This window comes from Neofelis nebulosa, chromosome 16, assembly GCF_028018385.1.
Source record: "Neofelis nebulosa isolate mNeoNeb1 chromosome 16, mNeoNeb1.pri, whole genome shotgun sequence".
Taxonomy (NCBI): domain Eukaryota; kingdom Metazoa; phylum Chordata; class Mammalia; order Carnivora; family Felidae; genus Neofelis; species Neofelis nebulosa.
In genome coordinates this window covers 57,073,397-57,094,786 of record NC_080797.1, presented here as the reverse complement: position 1 = coordinate 57,094,786, position 21,390 = coordinate 57,073,397, and the positions used below count along the sequence as shown (strand labels likewise).

Genomic DNA, 21,390 nt, shown 5'->3' with positions numbered 1-21,390 from the left:
ACAAGGCTAGACATAGTCTTACCATATCATCTAGCAATCACACTCCTAGATATTTACCCAAATGATTTGAAAATTTACGTCCACATAAAGGCCTGCACAAGAATGTTTACAGCAGCTTTATTCATAATTGCCCCAAAATGGAAGCAACCAAGATGTCCCTCAATAGATGAATGGTTAAATAAACTGATACACACGTATGATAGAATACTATTCAGCAATAAAAAGAAATGAGCCATGAAAAGACACAAGGGAAGCTTCAATGCCTATTTCTAAGTGAAAGCAGCCAATTTGAAAAGACTACATACTGTATGGTTCCAACTGTATGACATTCTGTAAAAATAAACATATAGAGATATTATAAAGATCAGTGGTAGCCAGAGATTTGAGAGGAGGAGCACAGGGGAGTCTAAGGGCAGTGGGATTTCCACATCATACCGTAATGGCAGATACATGAGGGGAGGCGAGTAGAAGAGGTCAGTGGTTTGCAAACCCAGCTCCTTCCCTTCCTTCTCCACCCCTACCCCCACTGTATGTAAACAAAGGGAACTGAAGGCCTTTCTCAAACAGACCCATTCTACCTGCATGAAATATTGAGTTTCTCCTTATGATTTCACTGGAAAGAAAAATTAGTGTCTAAATACAATATTTGGAAACACCACCCTGCAAGATCAGTATGTGCTGTCCAATTCTCATGCTCCATAACATAAGATTCCATGGCATTAAAACTTGAAGATTTTCCCGGACTCCACCATTCTGCCAGGGTTGTATCAGGCTACCTGTGTGGGGTTTTACAGGAGCCTGACTAGTTTAGGATGCCAGGGACCTGAGTCTGATGGAAAGTACAGTCAAAGACTTAAAACCCAGTCTCAGGCCTCCTGGGCCCCAGAGAGGGCCAGATCTTTGATTGTCTTCACTTCACTATGACTTCAGCTTCCATTCTTCCTTTCCAACAGAACATTTTCCATTTCAAACATTTCCATTTCCATATCCTTAACATTCCATTGAGGTCACTTCCTGTATTTCTCTTGGTACAATGACATACCCTTTCACCTCTACTCCACATAGTCTAAGTGAATGATAGAAACTGTTCAGCTTCCTTCTTCCAGCGTTTGGAAATCACCCCCAGGATCTGGTGCCTACTAAGCATATTCAAAGTCTTACTTCATGCCCCCGCCCACACACTCTGCTCTCTATAAAAGACAGGCAGGGTGTCCAGAGGAACAGCGAGGCTGAAACCAACCCAGGAACTTCCATCTCTCACACCCAAGCTCCTGTGCTTCCTTCTGCCATGAAGGTCTCCGCAGTGCTTCTGTGCCTGCTGCTCACAGTGGCCACCTTCAGCATCCAGGTGCTTGCTCAGCCAGGTAAGGCCCTCTCTTCCTAAGGCTTACCATTTTAACTGTTGTAGGTACTACCATCCCAGCATGCTTGCTGCATAGCCTACATTACAGAGATGGAGAAGGTGAAACCAACAGCAGAGATAAAAAGAGCTGTCATGGCACAATTAGCCAGACCCAAAACCAGATGCCCAGGCCACTGAGGCCAGTCCCCATGGTCCTTCCTGACACCAGCTGGAGAAGAGACACTAAATGCAGCCACTACCTCAATGACCCTTACATTGTTTGGGGATGTGACACAGAAGGAAGGACCATTTCTCATTGTGGATGTGAAGAACATTTCAGGCAGTAGTGCAGAGGAAAAAAATTAGTGCTTGGGTTTCAAATTTTGAATTACAGGCAACCATGTAAGAATAATAAGGACCCAGGGGCCTCTCAGTGTATGACACCGGTTGGCTTTAGAGCCCATGGGGACAGAAAGCTGGGAAGCAAGTTCTTAGAACTTATCTTTTTGGTGTCAGTGGTTTTGGATCAGTGGATCCTCCTAATGGCACTACTGGATTAGTCTTGTCACTTGAGATTTCTCCATTCCAAGTCAACAATGAGGGTCCCCAGACTTCCAAAGAGGAAACTGACTCCTGGGCACCATTTCATCTGTGGAATGTGAACTAAGGCACTGGACTTGGGAGTGCCCAGTGTTCATTGGAACTTGTATGTTTGTTTTGTCTTTTCCTAGCTTCTCTACCTACCCTTGCAAATGCATGCTTATGATGCATTATAACTGTATCATTCTTTGCAAAATGTTTTTCAGGTTCAGTTTCCATCCCAATTACCTGCTGCTTCAGTGTGGTCAAAGGGAAGATCCCTATGCAGAAGCTAGAGAGCTACACAAGGATCACCAACATCCAGTGTCCCCAGGAAGCTGTGATGTGAGTAGATCATGCCCTGGAACCCTCCACCAAAAGTTCTATCTGAGTTACATACAAGGGAAAGATATCGGGATGCATGTCCAAATGAGTCAGATAAATATACCATCTAATCCAAAGGAACTTTTACCCCATGGAGAAACTGAGCTCATGGGAGGGAATCCATACTCTGTCCAGGCTAACCTTCTGGGAGCTTGGCCATATCATCCAAGTTCTTTCAGCCAGGAGATTGAGGGCTTCCCCTGGGACAAGAGCACAGTTTCCTTTTGAGGACTTTTCCTCCCCCACCTGTCCCCATCCAGCCCCCTCACCCAGAGAGAAAAAGCTGCTCAGGTTTAGGGTCCAACAGGCCACATTCCTGGACAAAATCCTCAAGGTGCTCCATCTAACTGCCCTCTCTTCCCTCCACAGCTTCAAGACCAAAACATCCAGAGAGATCTGTGCTGACCCCAAGCAGAAGTGGGTCCAGGATTTCATGAAGCGCCTGGACCAAAAGTCCCAAACCCAGAAACCTTGAACCTTTATACCCGGACTGGAGAGACAGAGCCTGAAGAAAATCTTATTTATTTTCCCCCAACCCTCCCCAAGGGCAGAGTGATATTATTTTATTACAATCCCAACAATAGCACTTTGTATAATAATTTAAAGCACATTTCTTAAATATTATTTAATTATATTTAAGTTATTGATGTTTTGACTTTGTCTGATATAAATGTTAGCAAATGTAAAGTATAAAATCTGGTGGCATGTTTTCTTTCCTGTGAACTCAGTCAAGTTCATGGCAGGATGTCATTGTTCTCCCTCCAACCTGCCTACAGTATTGTCAGGTCCTTCCATGGATCATCAGAGTGAAACACTTCTGAATTCTTAGAAAGTCAATGCTCCTGTACTGCTGTGTAGTGTTGTTGAAATTAATGTTATTTAATGACTATATGGCAATTTCAAAGAAAAAATATATGACTTTAAACTTGTTCCTTTTTTAATGTTTATTTGTTTAGTTTTGAGAAGGAGAGAGCACAAGGAGGGGAGGGACGGAGAGAGGGAGACACACAGAATCTGAAGTAGGCTCCAGGCTCTGAGCTGTCAGCACAGAACCTGATGCGGGGCTCGATCTCATGATCCGTGAGATCATGACCTGAGCCAAAGTCGGACAGTCAACTGACTGAGCCACCCAGGTGCCCCTAAACAACTTGGTCTTATATTTCATGGGGTAACATTTAGCTAGGAGGAAGAAAACAGCAGCAATGGCTGGCAATTTAGGGTTTGGGGGCCATCCTCTAAGAAGTATTTTAGATTCAACTGAGGTTCAGGGTGTTCCAGCCTTTGGCTCCAGTCTCTAACATCACCTGCACATTTCTTTTCTCATCACACCTCCTTTTGTCCGGTCTCTCTCTTGCTTCAAACTTTTCTCCATAACCCCAACTTTTATCTAACTAATTAATCCTCAAACCCAGACTATTGTCCTAGTAGTGAAACTAGACGAAACTAGATGTCTATAACCTAGAAGCTCTTTCAAGGCTTTTCGTTAAAAAATCTTCAACAGGACTGGTCTTGAATGGGAATGGCATGCAATGGGAAATGAAAAGATTCTTCAGAGCTGGTACAAGAGGGGGAGGAAGAGAGTGGATGGAGGGGGAAATCCCATCTGGCTGGACTCTGGAAAAACAAGATGCACTAAAAGTTTTGGAAATAAGAGTGAAGGACAGTGTCACATTCCAAGATGCACATGAGGAAGAATGACCTGGTATCTGAGTATGGGGTCTGAGTAAGTGAGGGAGGGCCTGAGGGCAGGCAGGCCACTGTAATGGTACAGGGGAGGTGAAGCAGGCTGGGAGTGGGGGTGAGGTTAGGTAGAATGGGCAAGATGGAGTGGTATGTTAAATGTTGGAGAGGGAAAGCATTTGACCTGGAACATAGACCTTCTCTTACAATCTCATAAGGCAACTATTTAGAGACAGCTGGTGCCCTTGAGACACAGAATTAAGCTATCTCCAGCCCCAATCTCCCAAAATTGCAAGCATCTGTTTGAAGGCATGGGACTTCCTTTCCTTAATAGTCTCTTAGTGTCAAGATTGTCTTGTACTTCGTGAGCATGGCTGGCTCCATTTTCAGACATGAGGCCCACCATAGTAAGGCACAAAGACCAGACCACTCCCTGAGGGAAAGAGGACTATTGTTCCACTGACCCAGCTCTGCAAGGCCTGTAATCTGTGATCGTGTGGAGGGATACGACAATCTGAGTACACTTGGAAGCTTAGCACTTGGGATCTGGTCCCAGAACTGACCCTGACTCTATGTCACTTAGGACAATTGGATCTCTCTCTCCGGCATTAAGATGCCCCATAAAAAATGGGAGGTTGTGCTGTTTCACAGGCAGAAAGTGAGGAGACCTGGCAGATGACCTCACAAGCCCCCTCCATGTCTCTTGGAATCTTGGCCATGCCTGTTAGCTAGGGTAGATTGGGGAAGTAAAGCACCCAGGATTAAAACCATTGAGCCAGGGGCACCTGGGTGGCTCAGTTGGTTAAGCATTCAACTTCGGCTCAGGTCATGATCTCGCAGTCTGTGAGTTCAGGCCCCACATCGGGCTCTGTGCTGACAGCTCAGAGCCTGGAGCCTGCTTCAGATTCTGTATCTCCTTCTCTCTCTCTGCCCCTCCCCGACCCATGCTCTGTCTCTCTAAAAAATAAACATTAAAGTATATATATTTTAAAAAACAAACATTGAGCCAGTCAGGAGCCTAGCCTATTACAAGTCAGATATATCACCTGTCTAAAGACCAGCTTTCCACTAAAGTCCAAGGTAGCACAGTCAAGCCCCAGGGACAATAAGCAGCTGAGTATCAGCTGGGTAAGAGGAGCACTTCTGGCCACAAGAGCTCCATCCATTTCTCACCTTTCTTCCACAGCCTCAAGGACAAGCTGGCTGATGAGGTCTGGGACCAGGGTTTCATGAAATAGCCTGACCACAAATCCAATTTCCAATGCAAGAAGACACAGCCTAGAATGACACCCAGGCCACAATCAAAACACAATCCATTTGTTTCCCCTGAGCTTTGCCCAGCTAGCTGCACTCCAGGACTGTGTCATCATATTTCAACTCACAACAAACTTTGTTCACAACATTAAACATAAACACATAAGTAATGTGTCATCTCATTTAAGTTATTGATGTTTTACATGGCCGAACTTGAATATTAGTGCTTTGGAAATCCACATCCTTATATTGATTGGTTAATATCTGTGAGCCCGACTTATTCCCTTGTCAACTAGGGGTGAAGACTGGGGAGGTCACTTGAAGATGATGGCCATCCTCTTGGGCACACCTCTGATTTCACCCTCATGTCACAGCTTGCCTCAGGCTGTGATTCACTTCAGTCTCTCCACATCTGCTGCCAGTGTCCTCCTCACTTCTTGCTTTCTGCCCACAGGCTCCTCTTTGGGTGCCTTCTCAGGTCGGGATTTGGCTCAGCCTACACATTCGCCCAAGGCTCAGAAGCGTGGGGGAGGGAACACAGGGTGACAACCTACTGCCAATGAAGAGTCGAGGCAGTAGTTCACACACTCCTGCCACCCTTCTTTCCAGTGGTGGATTCTGGGAGCCATTCCATAGGCTTCTCAGGTAGTCCCAGGGAAATCAGTCCCCACTACCCTCTATGCTGACCTGGATTATGCATACTTGTGTTGGCTTCTCCTCCTTCTCCACCTCTGCCACCTGCTCAGTCCTGATCCCTGGGATCCTTGATCCCTTTCCATTGATCACTTCCAAATGAACTATCTGTACACAGGTCCTCATATAAGGCTCTGTCTTATTGAGTCATGGCTTCATACAGTCAATATTTGTTCTCCTTTCCTTTGGTCAATGCCTGGATCTCAACAGACAAATTCACTGGCTCAGGGCCAGGCATTTAGCTGGGCATTTGATTGGGGTTTTCACCTGGGCTGGGGCTAGGACCAGAATCAGGAACTTGCCCAGTGTGCTCTTTGGGACCAGGGCTCGGACAAGACCGTGAACCTGACCAGCATATTTGGTAGGACTGGGTCCAAGAAGGTGGCCCACAATTCAGGGCCAACAAGATTGGGACTAAGTTAGCTACATAACTAGGAGAATGTTGACATAGAGAAGGGTGTAGCAAATAAGCAAATATATTGCAGATAACAGAAGTCAAGCCACTTATTGTTGGAGAAGTTTCCATAGACAAAACATAGGTATGTCAGAAAGCTAGGGGAAAAAAGCATGTTGTGTTGGCCTGAAATTGGAGGTATTGGTGCAAACGTTAGGATTTACAGGTAGATGACAGATGATAGATAGATAGATAGATAGATGATAGATAGATAGACACAGAGGTAGATAAATACAGAGGTAGAATGTAGATGATAGATAAATAGATGATTGGTGATTGATAGAAATACACAGAGATCATAGGATATGTGTACGTTGAACATATGCTCACCCACCAAACCTTTTTTCAAATCTGCCAAATATTTTCCAAAACTATGGTGCTAATTTACATCCACTCCCACCCACCAGCAAAGTATAAGGACTAGAGTTGCTCCACATTTGGTATTGCAACACTTCTGTCAATTCTTTTTAAGTTAGCCATTCTGATTATGAGTATAACTTCCCATAATCCACATAGTAGCGGTTTAAAATTTCATTATATTCATGACTGCTGAGGTTGAGCATCTATTCAAATATTTGTTGGATGTCTTCTTTCATGAACCCCAGGCCATGCCTTTTGTCCATTTTTGGTAATGCTTAGATTTAGATTTTGTCCATTTGTAGATTGGCTGTCTTTTTTTACCATAAATTAATAGAAGTACCTTCTGTATTCCTAATAGGAATCTTTTGTCAGATGTGTGAATTGAAACACCTTTCATAATCTGTGGTTTTTCTTTCCACTCCCTTAAATATGCCTTTTGATGAAATAAGCTTCCTAATCTTAATATGGTCCATTTATCAAAATGTTCCTCTATGATTTGTCCTATTTTCTGTAAACCATCCATTCAGAACAAGGTTTGGTCCCCTGTGGAATCTGTATGGGCTGGAAGCACATTTTAAGTCAGGCCTCACATGATTCCTGTTGGGGGCCAAAGGAATAATGTTGCAGGTGGATGGGATATTATAAGTGAATGTGGAGATAGGAGAGAAGGAGGTGTGAAGGAAGGAGTAAGCAAGTGGTTTTGCACTGTTTGCAGGGGGATGGAGGGACTTCCCTCCTCTGGTGCCACAAGGGTGCTATTCTCTTCCTCTGCAGGCTTGCCTTTCTCTGGAGAGACCAGCCCGGGGGGCAGAGAGTGCCAGTTAGTGCTGGCTCACTCCCTTCCCATTGACTGCCATCCTAGCAGTCAAATATCTGTTCTGTAAAGTGGAAAGACTGTACTATCTCAATACTCCTGACAGCTTTGAAGAGTAAAGTGAGATGGACAGGGGGAAGCGTAAGTACAGGGTGCTTCTCTGACTAGTCGTAGCTTTAAGCTGTGACAGATCAAGGCTTCCCAACAAGTTATTCCACGAGAATAGACTTCAATGGGTAAACCTCTGAAAATCACAACATGACATAGTGAAGCCAACTCCAGCATGTTCCAGTCTAAGACAGCAGGGCACTAAGATTGCCCAGGGCTACTGGGCACTGCTTGCAGGAGGCTTGGATCCTAAGACTCTACACAAGAAAATGATTCTAAAATTACAGGATTCTAAGTTCTGGGAGACTTATATCATATAAAGATCATTGAGCTAGAAAAGAGGTAACTGAACTTCTGCTCTAAACATCATTGAGTGAAACCCCATGCCAATAGAGTTTCCATAAGCTCCCACTCTGACCAGGGAGCCTGGGTGAATTTTCAGGTATCCAGAGAATAGCGTCCATTTAGAGCCATCATCAAATAATCCCAGAAGGTCTCAGTGTTTCTTTCCCTAAGGCAGAGTCACCCTGGTTATACGGCAGTAGGCTTCTCTGGGGAAGGCTTAGCAAAGATTTACAGTATAGACCTCTGAGTTTCCAGATTTAGCAAAAATACTGCCAATTGCATAGTTACACTAAAAAAATTGCTCACTGTTTATGTGAAGCTCAAATTTAATCAACTGTCTTGTATTTCATCTGCAGCCTAACATTGCAAGGGCCCTTCCTGGTCTTCCTGATCTGAAGATTTCAGGTCTATGAAACTGTTTAGATTTGATAACTTGGGTAAGATGCCATGAATCAATGAATTCAAGTCCCATGAATACAGAGACTTGTATTGGGTTTCAAGAGGCCATGAATTCAAGTCCCACGGATACAGGGACTTGTATTAGGTTTCTGCCCATAAAACTTAAAATTTTCTACCTAAAGTCAAGCAGTCCCTTAGTAAGCATCCCATCCATTTCATGTCTAGGGATCTCATAACCGCTGCCATTGATCCCTGCTGGCCAAAACACAGATTACCTCTCCAGCCCTGGGGCTCCTGGGTGGTAACTGTGCCCACCTTGTCTCTGCTGCTCAAGAAGCAGCACTGTCCAGCCTGTGCCATCCCAGATCCCACTCCTCCCAGTGGGATCCAGACTCAGATGTATCACAGCATGGTTCCCCAGCATGGGCCCCAGACCAAAGGCGTGAGCATCACTTGGTCACTATTTAGAAATGGAGGTTGTTGGCACTGTGATGAGCACTTTCCATGGATTATCTTATTCAGCTCTGACATCAAAGTGAGGTAATAACTAACCATCAGTTTCCTCTTAGAGGCTCAGAGAGGTAAGCAATTTACTCCAAATCACATAACCAGTCAATGGTGGATATAGGACTTGAAGCCATGACTGGCTGACTCCAGATCCCTGGCTCCTAACCCCACTCTCCTATGAGATATTGTGTCCCGAAGCAGAGGGAAGGACAGACAGGAGTCCCTACAGTCAGGAGGGTTTGGATGTCCCTTCACCCACTCAGTTTGTGGGTTCAGGGTGCATGTATAGGAGTGGTCACTAATGGAAGAATAACACACAAGACTCATTCCGTCCAATTTATTGACATAGGCGTACTTGCGGAAAATTTGGGATTTAATGTGTTAGCACAAGTACCTGGAAATGATGTTAATGCTCAGCCAGATTGGCTGATTGGAGTCTAGGCTTACAAAGAAGGCTGCAGTTAATTAATCTGTAATTCTGAGACTTCCCTGGGGTGTTAGAAAGGAGTCCAAAGGCTCAGAGAAGTGGATCTGTTGAAAGGGATCTACTTGCTCCCAGGGAAGGCCCCGGGATGCTTCTTTTGCCAAGGCTTTCTGGTGGCTTCACTAGAGATCAGAGACGGCTATGGGATGTGCTGTAACTCCATGGTTCTCAAACTTGGGTACACACCAGAATCACGCGCAGGGCTCGTTGAAACACAGTCGGCCACACAACCTTACCCGTGATGATTTAAGCAACCATGATGCCAACAGACGCTCCTAAAATATATGAGCGACCCAATCCCAGAATCCCATGTGGAAGGACCATTTCCAGGAGCCATTTCTGGTACTGGGTCCAAACCTATGCCAGTGAGGGTCCTAATAAGGAATAGATGACACTTAAATTTGAGTGATCTGGGGACGGATTAGTAGAGGCTATTTAGCAAGATGTGGGCTGAATGTGGAGAAACCACAGGGGTGCTTTAGTACTCTGAGGCTAATAACAGTGTAGGAACTGACCCTTAACCCAAAGAGGAAAGGCCAGGGTATACGCCCCCTCCCTCCAGCCCCTGGAGAGAAGTGAAAGCCATTGGTTGAGGACTGCATCCACGCTGAGGCCCAGAGGAGGCAGCAGACCTCACCTTACTCTACTCCCTCTCTCACGCCCCAAAGGGCTCCCTAGTGCGCAAGCGCTGCCTACAGACGGCAGACCTGAAGTCCTACTCTAGAGATCCACATAGGTTGGCTTCCCAGGTTAGAGAAGAGGGTGGACCAGAAAGGAATGTGTGTCCAGGGGGACAGGTTTCCGTTCTCGTGTGGTTCTTGACAAATTTTTGTGTCAAAGTTATGTAAGATGTACAACATGAATTGGAGTGGGGGCGCCTGGGTGGCTCAGGTCATGATCTCACAGCTTATGGGTTTCAGCCCCATGTCGGGCTCTGTGCTCACAGTTCAGAGCCTATAGCCTGCTTTGGATTCTGTGTCTTCCTCCCTTTTGCCCCTTCCCCACTTGCTCTCTCTCTCTCTTTCAAAAATAAATAAACATTAAGTTAAAAAAAACACATGAGATGGAGTGCACACTCTTTTGATATTCTCTGCAACAAAATTGTGAAAGATTAATCCATGGGATGCTTGAAGGAATTAGCTACGAAAGCCCTTGGAACCAGAGGATGTTTTGTAGGAGGATTTTCAATGACTGATTCCATTTTTTCAGTAGTTTTAGAATTACTCTTTTTTTTTTGGCAGTCTGGTAAGTTATATTTTTTAGGAAGTCATCCATTTCATCTAAATTAAAATTTTTGGCATAAGGGTCCAATTTTCCTTCTGGAGTCTACAGGCTCCAGGGTGACACCTCTCCCTTTATTCCTGCTGCTGGCTATCTGTGTCTTTTTGCATGTATGTTTGAGACAGACAGAGAGAAAGGGGGAGAGAAGGGCAGAGAGAGAGAGAGAGAGAGAGAGAGAGAGAGTCTATAGCAGTCTCCATGCTCAATGTGGAGCCAGACTTAGGGTTCGATCCAACAACCCTGGGATAATGACCTTAGCCAAAATCAAGAGTTGGATACTCAACAGACTGAGCCACTCAGGTGCCACGTTTTTGTATTTTTTTTCATGGTGAGTCTCAGGAGAGCATTAGCTTCGTTGTAGGTTCATCAAAGAACCGACTTTGAGTTCCATCAATCCTTTCCAGTATATATGATTTGATTTTCTATTTCACTAATCTTAGCTCTCGATTTCCATGCTTTTACCCTCATTGCACACAAGTGAAAAACAATTTGCTAGAGTGGAAAGACCCACAAGAATAGAAAACCTAGGGGAAAGCATTCCAGGCAGGTCCAAAAAGTAAGTAAGGTCTGGGAGCTGGGAAGAAGCATGGGGAACAGAAGGCTCAGGCCACGCCCCTTGGCAGGTGTTTTCCCAGAGTCCAAGCCCCTTCCCCCTCCCACCGTGCACACGGGGATGTTCGCCCAAGCTCAAGCTCAGCCAGAAGCTCACTGTAGTGGGGAGCCAGGCCCAGAAGCAAGGATCCCACTTTGTTCTACTCTGCAACCGCCTTCCCGGCAACAGCTCTAGAAACTCAACAGTCCTCCCTGAAAACAGGGGTCCTGGACAAATCAGTGGACTTCAACCCATATCTCTCTGGGCCTGAGTGGCAGAAGGGGGCACCAGTAGGTGACAAGAGGAGCCCTTGTCATCCATCAGAAGCTGGCTTTGATTGGTCTCAAGTACGAGACTTCCACATAAATCCGTCCGGAGGAAGACTTCTGCAGTTCAGTGGCAGTGATTATATGTAAACAGACCAGCTCTCTCTTCTGGTGCCGCCACTCACTTCCCACAAGACTTTGGGGCAAGTTACTTCATGTCTCTGCACCCCAGCATCTTCGTCTGTAAATGGGCACAATGATAACGGTATATACCTCATCAGGACTAAATACATTGCCCATGCAGAGCCCTCACACAGTGCTCTTTCTCTGGTTGCAGAGAAAGCCAGGCCCTGGAACAGCTCCTGGGAGCACTCACTATGGAGAGTGGTACCACGTCTGTGTTCCCACTTCCTCTCTGTGGCCTGGGCAGCTGGAAGGAAACAGTACCTGCCCTGCTGCAGCCACAGCTTCCTTCTTGAAATTCCTAGAAAACGCTGGTAGCCAACCCCCAGCTCAGCAGATTCAGGAGCGCCCTGCATCTCAACTTGACCATGACGCGGCCCAGGCAGTCATCCCTCTGGCAGCCCCTGCCCTCTCTGCTTCCTTATAAAAGGCAATCAGGGCCACCAGCATTGCAGAGAGGCTGAGACCAGCCCAGAAAGTTCCAGATCTCACGCCCCAGCTCCCTGCGGTCATGAGGGTCTCCGCAGTGCTTCTGTGCCTGCTGCTCGAAGCTGCCACCTTCAGCCTCCAGGCGCTCGCCCAGCCAGGTAAGCCCCTCTCTCCCTCCTTCCCACCCTGTCTCCTTCTTTTCCTTTTCCTCTCCTTCTAGGAAGCCCAAAGCCAAAGCGTCCCACTTCTGAGCCTATCAGAACCCTGGGAATCCTCAGAGCTTCACTTTAACGTCTAATTTTATTTTATTTATTTTTTTTTTTTTAATTTTTTTTTCAACGTTTTTTATTTATTTTTGGGACAGAGAGAGAGCACGAACAGGGGAGAGGGAGAGGGAGACACAGAATCGGAAACAAGCTCCAGGCTCCAAGCCATCAGCCCAGAGCCTGACGCGGGGCTCGAACTCACAGACCAGGAGATCGTGACCTGGCTGAAGTCGGACGCTTAACCGACTGCGCCACCCAGGCGCCCCTTAACGTCTAATTTTAAAGACAGAAAGCTGAAGACCAAGCTGGGGACAGAGGGGTCCTACGCGTCCACCCCCAGCCATTGCAGAGCCAAGATAAAACCTAAGCTGTTCACCCCAAATCCAGGGCCTTTTTTTTTACCCTGGCCGACCTTCACAAACTCGGCACATGGAGCGCCAGAGCCAGGATCTGTCACACTGGCCTGCCCCTGTCTGCAATGACGTGTCTGCACCACGCAGCTGAAAGAATCTTGAGCCACGTGGTCCAGGTCTCACCCCACCTCGGGGCTTCGGGCAGGAGCACTGGACCTGGGGTAGATAAGATCCATTTCTGCCTCTTTCCTTTCCTGTCCCCAAAGACGCTTCCTGCCCTATTCAAGCTGAGAAAAACCTGGCGCCTCCGAAAAGGCTTTTTCTTTGTGACTTTATCTCTAGGTGCATTCAGTGCCCTGTTCCCTTGCTGTTTCACGTTTAACAATAAGAAGATCCCCTTGCCGAAGCTGACGACCTATCGAATCACCAGCAGCCACTGTCCCCAGAGAGCTGTCATGTAGGTAGAAAAACGCTGCTCACCCGCTCCCTGACCCCACCCCACCCCACCTCATTCCCACATCCCCGCACCTGAAGTGCCACCCCAGAGGACAGGCATCAGACCAACCCGGGATCTTAAATTCAGACTGTGATTACCCTGAAAACAGGCCCAGAGAGGGCTGGCTTCCCCCACCCCCACACCCCCTCCCACCCCTGCTCCCCGAATGGGCTTGCATTCTCACAGTTGCTTTGGCTGATGCCAGGCCAGCTTCTCCAGGGCCTCCAAGAACAGCGACTACCTCCAGAGTCCCCTTCTTTCCACACCCCCCCTCCCTCCTGTCCCGGGGAGGTTCCCTCACCTGGAGCAGGTGGGCCACGCAGGGTTTAGAGCACAGTGAGTCCTCTCTGGATCTAACTGTGCAGCCCTCCTTCATCCACAGCTTCAGGACGAAGCTGGCCAAGGAGATCTGTGCTGACCCGAAGGAGAAATGGGTCCAGGAGTATGTGAAACAGCTCAGTCAAAAATCTCGTGCCCTGAAGCCTTGAACTCGTCCAGCCACACTAAGACCAAGCCAGAGTGTGAGAAACGACGATTTATTCACCTCCAGCCTGCCCGGCTATACCCTGGACTAATTTTACTGTAATTTTCAAACAGGGTGCTTTCCATATTGTGATGCCAAAAAAAAAAAAAAAAAAGTACTAGGTCTTAAGTAATATTTAATGTTATTTGAATTGCTGCCGGCCTTAGGGTTGTTTTTAATATTGGTGATCTTTTTTTAAAGCAAGGCCTTGAGCCAGCTGCTTCCCGTCATAAGCCCCAGTTCCCTGACCTGTAAGCTTCCAGCAGTGGGTCTGTCCCTGCCGAACTCCCCGCCATTGTATGGGCCTCCAAATCTTGGGTTGCTGCGATCCGGGGAGGGGAAGACCTTGCGAATGTGAAGTGTAGCTAACTAGGTTAGTGCAGAAAGGAGAAGGCCATTGGTAAGATTGTGGGCTTGTTGCAGGAAATAAATTTTGTTTAAAATCTCCTAAGGGTGTTTTCTTGGGGAAGCGTCACTTCCAACCAGTAGGGGGCGCTCCCAGGCGCAGGTGGCTGGCGGAGGGCGCTGGAGGAATGCGGCCTACCTGGGGAGGCCCTCGCGAGGTTGGTGGCTGGCCGACATGAGCTCATCGGAGTGTCGCAGAGGGCCTGGATCAGCAGCCCAGCATGTTCTAGAACAATTACTCCGGCCCTAACATCAGCTTCTAACTGGTCTGTCTGCCACCATGCCTCCCCGCTCCAAGCGGTCCTCAGAGTAATACAGACACTACGTCCACCTGACCTCCAGGGGAAAACGAAATGACCCGGTCCTAGTTTGTAGCGACCCTGAAGGATGCCAGAGCGCAGTCACGGCAAAGATTCTTCTAGAGGAAGCACAGGATGGAAAGGAAGGGAGAGGGGTTGGAGTTTGGGGTTCCGGGGACGGAAGAGGTAGAGTCCTTTAGAAAGGAAGGTTGAGGGAGGCGGGGCTGTAGAGGGATTGGAATATCAACGGGCGGGCGGAGTTTGGAGTCTGTTCTGAAGGCAGGAGGGAGGGGCCGAAGGCCTCCAGAGCCTTGGAGAGGGCAGAGGCTTGCCAGGGTGGGTGGCCTGTGACCCTGGGCTGGAAGGAGTTGGCAAAGGAGAGCTGAGAGCAACTTACTGCCCTGCGGTGGTCCTTACAAGAGAGGATGGGAGGAAGTGGGGGCAGAAGGGAAGAGGCAGTTTAAGAAGAGTGGGCCAGACGGACACTGTGCTGCCAAGGAAAGGAGAGAAGCCTCTTTTAGAGCAGCCATGAGAACTTCTCCCCTAAGGCCACTCCTTTAAGGGCGCCAACCCTGAGACCCAGAAGCCACATCCCTCCCTTGCTGTTCTCCCCGGAGTCCCACACTGCACCAGTCGGGGACTGTGATTACCCCTTTGACAGGGACGGGGCCTCCGCTTCCCCTATGTGTCTACCTTGCATGCTGTGTCAGGCCGTCACTTGCCATCTTGGGACACACGGGAGAGTTCTGGCCTGAGAGGCAGGAGCCCCAGGCTCTACCACCAGACCTGACCCTGACTCGCTCTATATCCTCTGGCCTATCTCTGTCCCTCTCCAACCCTCAGTCACCTCATCTGTAGAATGGGCCTAGCAACGTCATACAGGCAGATGACCTCACAAGATCCCCTCCAGCTAGGTCAGCTGTGACTTTGGGAACCCCAACCCTGAGTTCCCATTTTCCGCTTCACCGTGCCTCCCCCCCGCCCCCGCTGCCAAACCTGGAAGCAGAGAATCTACATCACTGTCCTGAATTAATGTTCCCCCCATGCCCCAAGAAAAGGCAGTCAGATGAGACGTGCAAGTCATTTATTGTCTCTGTTGATAAGAAGTCAATTCTTCTGGCACCAACCAGTCTTCCCCACCCCCACCCACCTGGCCCCTGGCCCCAGCTTCTCAGTGCCAATCAAGTTTGCACCCTGAAATCCCTGTGGGATCCAAGAAGTCCAGGGAGGCAGGAATTGAAGATTCTAGCATTTAAATATATAAAGTGCAACAACATAGCTTATTAAGACTGAGTCAACCCTCTACGACCTTACAAAGCTGGGCAGAAGGACTGGCATGGGTAAGGGGCTGAGGCGGGGGACAGGTGAAGCCATGCGGTCTTCAGAGTCCAGGATGGAAGGAAATCCACTCGTGTTTACTTTAGCAGGCACGGTTCCTTGGACTTTAAAGATTGCTTAACCCATTGGGCTGTTGGCAAGACACAGGTCTCTCTGCCTCCCTTCAGCTTGATTCTGTGGGAAAAGAACAAAGGAGGAGCCGAATCACCTTGAGTTGCCCCCTGGGTGCCACACACAAGTCCCATCTCCCCCTCCTTGCTGCTGGGTTCCCCTAAGCTTCTCTCTCTGGGCCTGTAAAATGAAATTGTGGCATAAGACCTGCGGCTTGTACACTGGGAAGAACTCCCAAACCTCGGGAAGAGCTTATTCAACTGAGTTTCTCCCTTTTCTGGAGAGTGTGATTTGTTGTATTAGGGCGGGGTAAGGGCTGCAGATACTCTGAGGATTAGCTAGTATGGAAATATCCATCCTAGACTATCTATGAGGGCCCGCGATCCATCTTTTCATGTGTCTGTGTCCATCTGGAACCCTCAGTCATTGCTTTAGATTCACTGTGTGTGTGTGTGTGTGTGTGTGTGTGTGTCTTTTCTAACCTGCCCACCTCTTTAATTTGGCTATTGTCCAACCAAACTATAGACCAATTCTAAGTTTAATTATCTGGGTGACCTCAGACAAATATCTCTACTTCCCTGAACTTCACTGTTCAGGATAATGAAAATGGGTGCCCCAAAAGGGTTAACCAAGATCATATACGTGAATGCTTTCTAGATACTGAGAAGTGGGGGTAAGCTACCTCAGTCTAACTTTCTAATGACCCTATGATGCGACTGTCATCTTTACTCCATTTCACAGATAAGGAGTGCAGAGGAGTGCCCAGATAATGAGGTGCAGAAGAGTTACCCGCCCAAGGTCAACCAAGATTATAGGTTGGCAAATCCCGAGGCAGGAAATAATTGTGACCCCCTCACTTTTCCCACTACACAGTAATTCCTGGAGCTTTTAAGCAGTCCCTTCTTCTGGATATAAATTATCAGGGTATAATACTTGGCGCCTTGGAGTTGCAAGAAACCCAAGTCACTGTGGGAGCGCAGGGGCATCCCTCCTGGCACCTGCTAAGAAGCGCGGCGCTCCCCCTGGCGCCCATACTGGGCTCTGCACACCTAGATCTTGGCGGCCTCGCTCCAGGTTCGGAAACCAGAATCTGGTGGAGCATCGCCATCTAGCGTCTGCCATTCTAATTCCAGGTGGGCTGATTTCTGGTCCCTGGAGGAGGGAGTCAGGAACTGACCCAGGTAGGGCCACTCACATTAGACTACTGCGGGAGCACGCAGAGCTGGTGTTTTTGTAACACTGGATTCTCTGCGAGGAAATCTTCTTCTCCGCAAACGTGAAGCAACAGTTGGAGGACGATACGTGCACTAGAAGAAAAACACACAAAAAAATGGTTTGCATCTATTTCTTAACCTGGACGTTTTTCCTTTTATCCAAGTGGTTAGAAACAAACAAACAAAAAACAAACAAACAAACAAAACTTTTTGGGACAGGCCCAGGCTTGGGGACTACATCCAGCCCAGTGCAGTGCTGTCTCATCAGCCACCTAGTTCTGTAGGTAGGCAGAGGGTCAGGACATTGGGGTTCAGATCCCAGCCCCCTCCAATCCAGCTGTGTGGCCTTGACCAAGATGAGCCCCCATCTGGGCCCCAGACTTCCCATCTGTCAAATAGGACTTTTTGGACTGATTTTTAAGAAGCTTCCAGTTCTGACATCCCACCATGAGTGTACGGTTCTGGCCCAATATTTGGGTTCAAGGGCTCAGGACTCCACATTCTGGGGGCCCAGTGAGCCTGGTGCACACAGGACAACTGTGGTCTGTGCCTTTCGGTCAAGACTAGGAATGGTTCAAGGAGTTCAAACGGATGAGATGACCAGGGAAGAGCTTTCAGGAGCTGAGATGCTCTCCACCCCCTCTCTAGAATGCCCTTTACCCAGGCCCTCAGCCCTGTCCAGGCTCCACCCCCAACTCGGCCACTTTACACACTCTTTGCCACCCCCCACCCCCAAGAGACTCAAATTCCAGTCCTGGCTCCTTCCTCCTCGTTTCATTGTCTACGCAGCGTTTTTCAGGTGCCTGGAATTAGGTCAGTCTTCTTTCTAGAGCCCCGAGGGCAAGCATTATCAATCCCATTTTGCCAGCAGGGAACGCAGAGTTTGAGAGGTAAAGTGACTGGCCTGAGTCACTGGGCCAACACTTGCCCGACAGTGACTAGCCACCCGTTCTAGTCTCGGTCCTGACTTTACACTCTGCCTGTTTTCTGTTCCCCGGTAGAGGCAGGACCCAGTCCCTCCTCTGGGCCTCAGGCCTCCTGGCTTGCCTAAATAGCCTCAGAGCTCCCTGGAGGAGGCAGGGCCTGCTTCGGCTGAGGCTGGCAGCTGAGCTGTGGCGTCTGGCCTGAACACCTTCTCCCTCCGGCCCCTTGCCCCTACCGCATCCAAGTCCTCCATTCACCCTCTTCAGGAAGAATTCTTCCAGGAGGAGAGGAGACAGAGGCCTTGAGTTCAGGGCAAGCCCTGCCCACAAGCCCAGAGCACCCTCCCCAAGGAGGAGCGTAGTGATGTTAAACCACACTCACTGCTCCTGCTGTCCGCCTCGTGCAGCCACATCCCAGCCAGCAGCAGGCACACCAGGGCCACGGTGATGAGCTTCATCCTGGCGGGTCTGGCTCAGACCTCCTTGCAGCGGTCTCGATGTGTCTGGTGAAGCTAAGAGCTCTTCCCTGGCCCATGCTGAGGGGCCCAGAGCTTTTATTCGATGACCTGAGTGGGGTTTCCCAGCCCCTGGTGCAGAGGTGGGGAAGTCACAGGGAGGAGAGATGCTTACTCACGCCCAGTGACCACATGGAACACTCCTTTCCCCACCTCTCCTGGGTAGTGTGCAAGGTATGGGGAAACTTCTCCGAGTGCAGGAGCAGATAAGGATCTTGAGAAAATGAGTAGGAGCTGTCCCGGCTGAGTGGGAAGTGGAGACAGGAGAAAGGAAGTTGCCTGTTTGTGGCTTCTCTGACCCCACATCCTTCTGGCCCGGGCCGGAGCGGCTGGCCGGGGACATGGTGGAGAGGAGGGCCAGGGCTGAGGCATACCTGTGTTTTAGCCCTGTTTGGCAGGAGAGAAGTTGCACAAACTCACATATCCCAAGTCACACGTGCGCTGCAAGGTGGAGAGAGTGACACACGTCCCAAGGGTGTGCCATGAGAGGTAAATCTGCTATGTCACGTGCCTGGCCCAGATCGTTGCCATTGCTATTTTTTCAATCACTCAACACTCCTCAACAGCTTGCTCTGCCCTAAATCCTCAGGGAGCCCCAGGAAAGACTGCTACCGCTAACGGGTGGTGCCTCATCTTGACCTGGCTGCCCTTAGACTCACAGATTAACAAGTAAAAACCACACAGTGTGAGGCCAGCAGTGGATGTGCCATCTGGAGGGGGACGGGAAGGACCAGGAACTGCCCAAGGGCATCCGAAAGGCTGCCCAGGGAATGTTCTTCACACAGAGCCTCCTGCAGAAGGGCTGAAGTAGGAAGGGGCGTGCCAACAGAGGAAGGGGCTGGAGTAAGGACAGGGAGGCATGGGGGACCACACTCCTTGAGGGTGTGGGGTAAGGAGAGTGGACTGAGTAGGGAAGTGGCAGGAGAGAGATGCAGCTGTGTAGCCACAGAGTGGCCAGGTCATGCCAGACACCGTGAGCAGTGCTTGGCACAAACAGCACATAGTAGCTGCTCCAGAAAAGGTCACAGGGCCGAACCCATGTATTAAAACCATGAGGCCGACGTGCATTAAATAACCAGAGAGGGCTGGTGAGGCTGATATACTTTGCTCGTGCACCCTCTAGCTCAGAGATCTGTGTGGCTCCCCATTGTCATTTGGATGGAGCGCAGGTGCGCCCCTAGACATTCATAGCTCCTCGCGCTGTCTCCACATTTGAATATCTGTAATTCCCCCACATGCCACAAGTGTCCCTACTGCTAAGATCTTGCTCCTACTGGGACTTCCACCTGCAGGGCCGTCCTCACGGTCTCCCTCAGTGGGCTTTCTGCCCTTTTCAAATGCCACTGTCCCTGTATAGAGTCTCTGCCGTCCCCAGCAGATGGGCACTCGGCCTCCTTCAAAGCCTCCTGGATCACTCCCCCGAAGGTCTTATATCCCTGCGAGTCTCCCACCCAGCCCAGTGTGTTCTCCGAACTAACACCTGGGTGGGAGTCCTGACAAGTTGGAATTGAATGGGCCCTCAAAGACCATCTGCAGCAGGCACTTTTAAAGCTTCCTGGGACAGCTTTTGAAAAAAATGCAAATACCAGAAACTGAATCAAAACTTGGTGCCTCTACATGTTGAAGAAAAAAAAAAACAAAAAAACCTCCAGGACATTCAGACACCAGAAGGATCACGGGTCCAGTATGGCTCCAATAGGAGCCTCAGAAAGAGGAAACAGACTTGCCCAAGGTCATACTGAGAATTTGTTGTGGAGATGGGACAGCAGACGCTGAAGTCATCTGCTCATCTGAGCTCCATGCGTGGCCGCCTCTGAGAACACATTTCCAGCAAGGACCACAGCTAACGGCTCCATCAATTCCCCTCCATCCTGCCACCCAAAATGCCCTTGAAGTAGCAGAAATCACTAACCCACAGTTGCCACTCTCTTATTCCCTTGGTCCTTACAGACTGATGCTTTTGGATTCCTCTCCCATCATTTTAGCAGAGTTTCCTTGGGGAGAAGGGAGATAAAGGTATTGAATGTAACCATGTAATCCCGGGGCTCTCACTCACTTGGGGCCCGGAGGGAGGCTACCTTGCCACCCAGAAAATTCCTCCCTCTTCCCTTCCTCCCAGGCATGCTGCCTGGCCCACTCAAGAAAGGGACGGAAACTTACTTTCCCTCCTCCCCCTCCCTGTGGCCACCTCGAGCCCAGGGTGGGAAAAGAGTCACAGAAAGGCTTAATCATTCCCTCCGAGGAACATGGCATAGAGGTGCAACCCTTTCTTAGTTAGAAGCTTGCAACCAGGAAGTGCCTGCAGGAAGGCTTTCTTATCAGTTATCTTTTGTGAAATAGGTGCCCATTGACAGAGGATGGTTAGACACCAGACAGAGCTCAGCTGGTGTGGATCTCTCGCAAGTTCATTTCCACCAGGGGTGTCCAAGAGTGACCTTGAGTGGGCTGCAGCCTGGCCCTGCCTGCTTGCTCTCCAGTCACATTTCTACCTGATCTTTGCCAACCAGGACATAGAAACCCACGGGGGAGGACTCATTTGCTACCATCACAGCTGCAGAAATACTGGCCCAGCTTTGTCCACCTCAGGGGCCAAGTCTTCTCCGTTCCCTCACTTAGGGAGGAAGCATACTGTGGATTCTAAAAGAACTGGGTCAGATCTCCGCCCTACCTCCTGTTAGCTGTGTGGCCTCAGGCAAGTAACTTAACACCTCTGAGCCTTCTTTCCATCCTTATGAAACCCACTGCCAGCTGGACAGGTACAAACTCCCCCTACTGTTTTGAAGACCGGCTCCC

General features: G+C 49.0%; 3 protein-coding genes across 3 annotated transcripts; 2 read left to right on the top strand and 1 right to left on the bottom strand.

The window, feature by feature from the left end:
* Window positions 1–1,229: 1,229 nt before the first annotated feature.
* On the top strand, window positions 1,230–3,234 carry LOC131497541 (C-C motif chemokine 8-like). The gene is made up of 3 exons (XM_058703914.1): window positions 1,230–1,364; window positions 2,149–2,266; window positions 2,675–3,234. Exons 1-3 carry the CDS (start codon window positions 1,289–1,291, stop codon window positions 2,778–2,780), a joined length of 300 nt encoding a protein of 99 aa, XP_058559897.1. The 5' UTR covers window positions 1,230–1,288; the 3' UTR covers window positions 2,781–3,234.
* An 8,881-nt stretch (window positions 3,235–12,115) lies between these two features.
* LOC131497407 (C-C motif chemokine 13-like) lies at window positions 12,116–14,229 on the top strand. The gene is made up of 3 exons (XM_058703636.1): window positions 12,116–12,312; window positions 13,116–13,230; window positions 13,652–14,229. Exons 1-3 carry the CDS (start codon window positions 12,237–12,239, stop codon window positions 13,755–13,757), a joined length of 297 nt encoding a protein of 98 aa, XP_058559619.1. The 5' UTR covers window positions 12,116–12,236; the 3' UTR covers window positions 13,758–14,229.
* Window positions 14,230–15,665: 1,436 nt separating this feature from the next.
* Window positions 15,666–19,162, bottom strand: CCL1 (C-C motif chemokine ligand 1). Its single transcript, XM_058704553.1, has 3 exons — window positions 18,465–19,162; window positions 17,141–17,252; window positions 15,666–16,008 (listed from the first exon to the last, which is right to left on the bottom strand). The coding sequence occupies exons 1-3, from the start codon at window positions 18,538–18,540 to the stop codon at window positions 15,912–15,914; spliced, it is 285 nt and encodes a 94-aa protein (XP_058560536.1). The 5' UTR covers window positions 18,541–19,162; the 3' UTR covers window positions 15,666–15,911.
* Between the last annotated feature and the right edge of the window lie 2,228 nt (window positions 19,163–21,390).